At 32.7% G+C, this 9191-nt stretch overlaps 1 protein-coding gene and 1 non-coding gene across 2 annotated transcripts; both read right to left on the bottom strand.

Annotated features, from left to right (window-relative positions):
* Positions 1–1881: 1881 nt before the first annotated feature.
* Positions 1882–1984, bottom strand: LOC113785912 (U6 spliceosomal RNA). Its single transcript, XR_003472093.1, has one exon. It is a non-coding gene; the product is annotated as a U6 spliceosomal RNA (small nuclear RNA).
* Positions 1985–2855: 871 nt separating this feature from the next.
* Positions 2856–8322, bottom strand: LOC101502528 (probable protein S-acyltransferase 7). The gene is made up of 5 exons (XM_004492941.4): positions 8007–8322; positions 7014–7196; positions 4267–4563; positions 3847–4080; positions 2856–3747 (listed from the first exon to the last, which is right to left on the bottom strand). The coding sequence occupies exons 1-5, from the start codon at positions 8091–8093 to the stop codon at positions 3244–3246; spliced, it is 1305 nt and encodes a 434-aa protein (XP_004492998.1). The 5' UTR covers positions 8094–8322; the 3' UTR covers positions 2856–3243.
* Between the last annotated feature and the right edge of the window lie 869 nt (positions 8323–9191).

Here is a 9191-nt window from a genome sequence, read left to right on the forward strand (position 1 = left end):
GAGGACATGAAGTTAGTAACATAGATGAAATCTAAAGCATTGAAGACTGCAATTGGTCAAGGAGACAAGGGGATCGAAGCTGATGTGTTGTTAACCATGAGTGCCTTGACTGAAGAATGCATGATTCTAATGTAAAATGCAGCTTGTGAGAGATTGTTGAATCAAATAGTGGAGATAAAGATGAAGTCTAAGAAAATCGATGATTGTTTGAACAGATCAGCAAATCGCATGAAGCTGTGCTATCGATGTGGTGAAGTATGACATTTTGCTCGAGAATGCGCAAGACATCCAAGTGTTCATGGAAGGAGCAAACATGTAGAAACAAGGTTTCACTTCTTAAGAGATCAAGTGATGAAAGGAAGGATGGGGCTAGAGCATTGCACTATCAATGATCAAAAGGCATACATCCTAACAAAAAGTTTGAAAAGGGTGAAGTTCAAATAGATAAGAAACAATTTTGTTTTAATGTCAATTGAATCACTTTGAATTAGGGGGCATGTTGGATGTAATTCAAATTGATTTGTAATTAGTTAGTTAGAAGATGGTTGGAAGTTAGTTATGATAGTTAGGAGTTGGTTGAGATTCAATTTTGTAACACACTTTAAAAGAGTGTAAAAACTGTTTGATTTTAGTAAGTGAAGTAACGAGGAGAACATTTTCCAGATTGATAATCAATCTCCGTTTTCTGAACTTTCTGTTTTCTTTTCTCTTCTTCTCAATTTCAATTCCTCTCAATTATACAACATGTTCTAACAGATACTACACAAAATTCATCCGGTCCTAAAAACATAGTTGGATGGTGTTATATAGAATCGAGAGTAATAGAAATGATTTTTCATCTTCAAGCTGCAATTTAAAACTATGATGTTAAATTTTGGGATGTTTGAATCATAATTTTAAAGGATAGTTTTTGCATATTAAAATTTGGTAGATATTTAAAGACTCAATTTTAATTATGTATAAATTTTTTAACGACTATCAAGATTAGTAATTTGTATTTTAAAGGATTTATATCATAAGAATTTATAAGATTTAAAAAAACTATTTATTTATAAGATTTTAAATGATTAATTAAATGATTGTGCACAAGTGGTTAATGAATTTCAATTAAAGACAAATTGTTTAAAAGAATCTCAATTCAAATCCTAACTGAAATAATTCTTAATTAAACTTTAATTAACTCTTGACCGAACTCTTAAATACTAAAGCTAAATTTTTCTAAATAATAAAAATTTAAATAAAAAGAACCAATAGTAAAAAATCGAGAGCCCATAAAATTTCAATGTGTTTTTATGAGATTATTGAATAGAGATATTTTAACTAAAAACTCTCTCAAAATAAACTTCATAACACAATATATATATATATATATATATATATATATATATATTAGAGACATTTTAAAAGTTCCCAAAAATCTTAATTCATCGAATTTTGTTGTATTAATAAAATAATACTTTTCTTATTTTAATTGAATAACAAAAATTACTTTTATGATTTTAAAATCTTGATCGAATAGTAGATTTTATTATAGATAGATAAAAAGTTCTTTACAATATATTGAAATCTTGAATGAAAGCACTCTTAAATAAAATATTATTAAAACACATTTGTCACAGAACAATTTAAATCAATAAATAACTTCAGTTCACACAAGCAAACACAGCAAAAAGTGAAACTGACATTGTAGAACACTTTCAGAATAACTAACCCTAAAATGCATAAACAACGAACCAGTTTTGAAATTGTCATAGAAATCGAATCTCTCTTTTCATAGTAGCGTGGGGCTTTTATTCAGCGACGACAACCAGAAGAATGGGAGAACGAAATGCAGAAAAAGATACAGATCTGAACAGAGAAATCGTAAGAAAAAAATCCAAAAAAAATTTGGACCATTTCTCGATTTGTGCGTGTCATCCTTGCGCAGGGGCCATGCTAATCTTCTCTGTATCGTTCCAATTTTATCGGATGTCCCCAAAGGGACAAAGCTTATAGGTTCAAATATTGTATATAAAGAGTGAACTAATGTTAGCGTTAAATGATGTGGGACTAAAAGCAAGCAAGCGCAAAACTAATAAGCAAATCCTTCTCGTTCTCGTCCTTCACCGGAAGCAAGCGCGACCAACATGCATTTCCCTCTCATTTAGTTGAGTTTCATTTCATGCAAATGCAAATGCAAAGATACTCATATTTTATTTTAGTTGAAGTGGCCGTACATAGTAGAATAGACTTAATAAGTACCTCTTGTGTAGCCTTTTTTTTCTACACTCTTGCACCCTGCAGTCTTTTCATAACCTGTCACCTCATGTACTTATTTCTCTAAATATTTTTATTTGTATAAATATTACTTATTTTTCATATTTTTTCTATACTTACATTTTTGGTATAGCATAGTATAATATACTACTTGTCACCTTCAATTATCATTAAAAAAATAAATAAAAGTTATCATTTTCAATGTTATAGAGAGCCCATTTCAATAAACTATTAGCTTTCATGAAAATGATCAATTTCATATATTTTTTTTACTAAATTTTATAAGTTGTTTAAACATATTTACATATGTTATAATAACCCAATGAACTCTTGTTAACATCCCTTAGTTAAAGACCAAATTTTAGTTAACAAGACTTCTAATCCAATATTATTGTCAGAACTTTATTTTAGATGATCTCTTTCCAACTATTTACCCAGAATTGAACTTTTCATATGTCTTGATTTCAAACATGTAAGTTTACATGAACGGTTGCATATAACACCATTATCCTCGTACAATTAATGAGCCCTGAACACATTGGCTGTCTAATTACAAGGTGCATAATCTTTGTCCTTGAATATCAATAATGCTAATGTAGTTGAGGAAGAAAAATAGATATTGAGATTTGGACACTTTTGACAAATTTATCATCCTACACATCAATTACATTCGGAGATTAAGTTAGCAATAATAATTTCATTTGACAGATGTTCCTTCTTAGAACAAAGCATAAATAAATACAACATCAAGCAAAGCAGAAAGAACAAAACTCACTCTCACAACACTCCAAACAATTTCTTCTTAGAATCACAAAAGGCTAAAACAACACTTAAAAACACACTTCAAATGCCTACAGCCCCACCATTTTGCACATACAATAAATTTGCTGTATAGTTACCACATGAGAAAAGTAACTTCTTTTAATAACCATAAAATCAAATCTTCATGTCCCTTTTGCCCCCGCAATTCGCTACACAACGGCTTGCTTAAGATGATTCTCTCGTGTTACTACTGTTACCTTCACCAGCACGATTTGCCTCCCCAACCCTGGCTGCCAATGCTAGCACTTCCGGAGACATTTCCCAGCTTCCACTTTTTCTTCCCCAACTAGATCGTCTAGGATGATGCATTCCAGCACGGTCGACCGTGTCATCAACAGTCGTCCTAATTTCAGGAGACAACTCACCATCTTTTATAGACACGCGGTCATTGTTTAGTTGATTATCTGAATCGTCCATCCCAGCATTCATCTCCCATACTGCTTTCCTGCCCATTTCTATGTCATCAGTAGGTTTTCCCAAAGTTTGGTTCATAAATCCTCCACCCACGGATCGAGCAGGTAATGCCGGTTCATTTGGCACCATTGCCCTGAAATCGTTCTTCGAGGAGGGTATGCTGATGCAGAATATCTCTTTGAAATTATTCACCACTCCCTTGTTATACGGGTTTGCCCGCCGATCATATCGGTATCGGAAGTTTTCATAAGTAGTCTGCCCGAACAATAACATACATCAACTCAAGTTGTATATACATTTCAAGAGCTAGATTATATTTAAAGCATGTGGATAAAAAAGAAAGAAAAATGTTACCTGATTTGTACTTATCAGATATAAATGGAACGCCGTAAGGCCACCGACAAACCACATTGATATGAAGGTGTAAATTATTAAAACTATGGAGGCTGGGGTTTTGATCATTGCTTTCCAAATTGTTGTCTCCTCTGACCCCATAATTCTTCTAATATAGACCCAGCAAAATGCAAAAACATATACACAAAGTACCGTAGTTGAGAAGACGAACATGAAGAAGAAGCGGTAATTACGCTGCATAACAATTGTCCAAGCATTAGCATACATATCAAATATTCAAGAATGACTTAAACTGAAAAGTGATCAGAAGAAAAAATTAATGAAAAATGACGAATTCATAGAGAATGATAATGCCAACCTGAGCATGAGCAATTTTCAATAGCAAAAAGAGAAAACATATAGACAAAAGATCCAACTTACCAGCCCAATACACTGTCCAACCCAGGGACAGTGGTGATCAAACCGTTCTACACAGTTATTACAGATCGAGCAGTGCGAGCATCGAGGAGGTCTATAAAGCATACAAGTATCACAATACTTGACCTTAACAGCGACTCCATTGACCTCAACTTCCTTAATCCGTGGCAACCGCAATTGAGGAGTCTGACCAGAGCCAACATCTGCATTACTATCAAAACCTTCTGGTTCTGGAGGATGTGCATTGCGTGGTATTATGCCAGGATCTCGACCAGATGTTAACAAAAGAAGAACCAAGTCCTGAAAAGATGGTAGCATCAGCATTCGTTTGGAAATAATATCTTTTAGTGTGCATAGACACACAAAGGTCATGCAACAGCAATTTCAACTGTTGTGCCCAGGCTTCCCTTCACTGCTAATCAAGTAATGAATAAAAAACTAAGCTGTGAACAGAACTTCATCATTTCGCCATTTTGGCAACTTGTAAGCCAAACACCAAAATAAAGAATTTACATGAAACTCCAAAATTAACCTTTCAAAATAAGTTCCTCACATGTACAATTTTAAACTAAAAACAAAGATAGAAAAGCATAGCCTAACTGTAGCATAACATACTATGAATATCATCCAAGCCAATGTCATTATTAATCCTCTATGATTTTCCCAATTCGAATCCCTAAACCCTGTAGTTATAATTTGCCAGACACTAGAGTTAAGAGTAACCATGTAAAGTTGCAGAAAAGAACCATTATGTTATTACTAATAAGCAATAACAACCTACTTATACTTAATGTGTTGCTGCAACTATGATCTGCAACCAGAAAACCTGGCAGTTCGCCAGATTGAACAATAAAGTATTCTGAATCAAGATTAGAAGGATTAAACAATTCCCCTCTGCCTTGAGTATTCTGTTGCCCTTTCAAGGAAAGTTAGAAAATTTTATGACTTCGATAGATAACCTTTGTTAGTTGGTTACTAGTGGGAAAGAAAAATAAGCCATGTTGCTTATAAATAAGAGGAGTGATTTGGAGAGTGTATCTTGTCAAGGGCATTAAGGCATTGGAAGAGTATGAAGCAAAGTTTCTCGAATACTCTGGGAATTTTACGGTGATCCAGAGGTTTTTCCATATTTTCTACGGTAATACTAGTTTATGGTTCCTATCAATCGATATCAAAGCAGTTCTGATCCACGAAAAAGTTTCAGTGGTAGGAAAAATATGGAAGCACAAATCTATAGGAAGGATGCAATCAGTGAAGCAAGAAATGAAAGAGGAGCTACTGCAAGAGATGAGGGAACTGCAGCTGTTGAATGGTGACAGCAGCTGAATCTTGAGGAGGAGCAAAACCACGTATGCTGAGCAGTGAGCACAACACAGAAGTAGAAGAATCGTGATTGGGTGAGCCAAGAAAAAAACAGGAACAGCAACCAACGAGGAGGTCAACAAAATGGAATCTAATAAATTATTCACGGAACAAATAATAATGATTACAGTAAATTTTAATAGAAAATTTTAAAATTTAATATTATAGTTACCATGTGGATTATAAAGGTTTAAAATTGAGCTTATAATGTCAAGCAGATTACATCTTAGTGATTAAATTATAAGGTTTATGCAACCAGTACTTAAGTCATTGAAATTCATCAACAAATCCTAGTACCTCAAGGTCAAAAGTCAAATTTTCAAGCAAGATCCACATACACAATGCTATCCATAATCTAAGCCTTACTCGAAAAAGTCTATCTAAAAGGTCACGATCATTCCTCCCCTCCATCACCTTTGTTCTCAACAGTCCACGTCTGTCTCACATTCAAGATTTAAAAAACTCCAAAGTTTCTTGAAATCTCCATTATCTCAGGTACTTTATTTTAAGTGGAAATGTTAAGCTAAAACCCCTCTAGCTTTTTGGTTCATTCTATCCATTTATCCTCTAGCTTTGACAATTGGATTTTGACAAGGACATTTTGGAAATTAAAAAAATGCCTCTAAAATTAAAATCCTTCACATAGATTACAATACTCGGGCCATTACATATGAGCACGTTCGATGGATCTTCAGTAAATGCCCATAGTTTCAAACATTTTCTATTCATAGGTTTTAGCAGAAACAGTGGTTTTTTACAGCAACATGCTATAAAATGTTATCGTTTTGTGTTTCTAATTAAAACTGAATACTCGGGAAGAAATCTCCATCCGTAGACTTACTATGGAGAAATTTCTTCCCATGGCTTCAATTTGTTGTACCATGGAACTTTTCCAGAGAGCCCCACTCATAATAGCTATGGAGCAGAGAGATTGCTGAAATCGCTCTCTAAATCTTCATTATTATTATTGTTTCGCTACATTATTTAAGGAGGAGGATGTTCGATATCCCTTCCCTTACTAAATGATGATACTTTCATATAAAAATGGACAAGGACAACAATCCATGCTATTTGGCATAACCATGGACTCAACTTACTATTTATGATTACGATTGTAGGATTGTGTTAGCTGCACGTATAGCAGACTAGTTTGAAATAACTATGGCTGGTTTTGTTTTGGTAATGATTCCAAAATGAACATGTTAAAAGGGAACCTTTTGAAGTTGTATTTTATTCAGAAATTAACAGATTAGCTAACTACTAATACATCATCTGTTTTTTAGATTGAATAATATAAAAAACAATGCTTCTCATTATTCTAATCAGATTGGATTATCAATGCAGAAAAAAGAAATTCTTGTACATGTATATGAAAGAAAAGGACTCACATAAACTGTGAAAACAACTGCAACAGCCATTATGGTTACCCCCCAGTGGTGAGGAAAATGATCCAATAGTTTTCTGGCAACAAAGACACAGAAAAATGCGACAGGTGCTACAATAAGTAAAACTGTCAGCGCCAGTGATCTCACATCTGGTCCAAATATGAACCTTCCCTGAAGAAAAAATTTCTGCAAGAAAAAGGATGAAAGCAACAAATAAGAAACTCTATATTTGTGATGGAACAGAATCACCTATAATTCAAAACATAACAGTAACAGTCAGTATTTTTCACTTAGTAGTTTATTGTAATATCCAGAGCATCTTTGGATTGACAGTGAATTTAACAAAATCACATTGCGCCACCGTGATTTTAACAAAAACCACACTTTAAAGCTTCACCAAAATCACAGTGACACTATGATTTCATCAAACTCACCGTAATTCCAAAGATGTACCTAATGTAAAGAATTATTTTTCAATACTGAAAGATTCTTTACAGTTTTTGTCTTTTTGAAACTGTGGAAAACTTTGATCTTTTCCCATCATGTCTAAACTCCAAAGCAAGTATAGCTTTCAAACTATTTCAGTAACAGTTAAAAGCGACAGAAGCTAACAGAAAAGGCCCCTTCAAATATATGCATCATAGTAAATCAATTCCTAAGTTAAACATCAATTTTCTTTGTAAACAATATTTCTCTAACTCAACACATAAAAATAAACCCTTTCCAAAATGGGAACACTTCCAAGCTCTAACATATGTACACAATATCAGTATAAATTAAAAATACTCACACAAACAAATTTAACAAAAAGAAAAGCTACTACTTGAATTAGAGAAGCATAACAAATACTTGCTAAAACAAATGGGGAATTTTCTGAGAGCAGAATTGTGACAAACCAATAAAAAAGTCGATAGTAATAATTAAATAAAAGTAAAGAGGTGAAACAAATAACCAACAAAAAAGGGGGGGAAAACGAAATCTTGAATGGGAACTAACATTGCTTCCTTTCCAGGCTTGGTAAACCCGCAACCCACCGGATCCTGAACCCGGATCGGAGCGCTGCGGCGGAGGCACAACGTACATATCGCAAAGGCACAAGCTTTAAGGGATTCAGAGTTGAAAAACCCTCAGTGATTTCAGAGATTGAGCACCACAAAAAAGGTGAAAGCTTGAAGGCTCTTTAAGGATGGAAATTGAGAGCCATGGAAGAATTGAGAGACCCTTTTGAGGGAAGTTTCCGGCGAAGTTAATGGGTCGCGCCGGTTCGGCGACAACGCATGAGGGGTTGGTCGGGACAGAAGACAAAGAAGGTGGTGGTGCAGTAATTAATAATACTAATATGTAATTTTCTTTTTTCTCTTGTCTGTGGTGAGTGGTGATTGGTTTGTGTGTTGTGTGTGAGAGCTGCTTTTCTTTGTGTGGGAAAGGGCCATTGCAATTTGCAAGGGATTTCCTTTTAAAATATTCTTTTTTGATATTTTATTTTCGACAATTAATTTCTTTTAATTATCATATACTATAATTTTATAGGGTATCATCATGCGATAATCAATTTCAATTCGAATATTAATTTAAATTTTACTCATCATCTAATTAAACTCTAATTTTGTTTACGTAAACCCTAAATTACTAATCCCTTATATTTTTGAAAGTCACAAAATTATAAAAAATATATAAATGATTGTGTATAGAAAAAATATGTATGTATATATTATAGTTATAAAATTTCCACTGTTATTTTTAATAAATTAATCAATAATTTAGTATATAAAAAGTAAATTATTCTTTTTGTGGTTTTTAATTAAAATAGATTTTTTTTTTATTTATAAATAAAGTAATATAATTATTGTCAAAATTTTATATGCAAACACAAAATCTCAAACAAGTAATATTATTATATGATTTAAAGTTTAAACGCAAATAACTTTTTCTATTTTAAATCAATTCTATTCTATCTATAAACAAAGTTATATATTGAAATATCACTTTTTTAAAATATCACATTTTCTTAACCTAGGTTTATGTTTGACGATTTTGGATTCTCTAACGTAATGTTCATATTATATTTTTCATCTTAATTAAAAAAATTCACGAAATATATATTTTTTTATAAAAATAATTTATATTATTAATTAATTATAACTGTTTTATTATTAAATATATCTAATTTTTACTGTAATT

The sequence above is a fragment of the Cicer arietinum genome, chromosome 3 (assembly GCF_000331145.2).
Source record: "Cicer arietinum cultivar CDC Frontier isolate Library 1 chromosome 3, Cicar.CDCFrontier_v2.0, whole genome shotgun sequence".
In the NCBI taxonomy this organism is placed as follows: Eukaryota; Viridiplantae; Streptophyta; class Magnoliopsida; order Fabales; family Fabaceae; genus Cicer; species Cicer arietinum.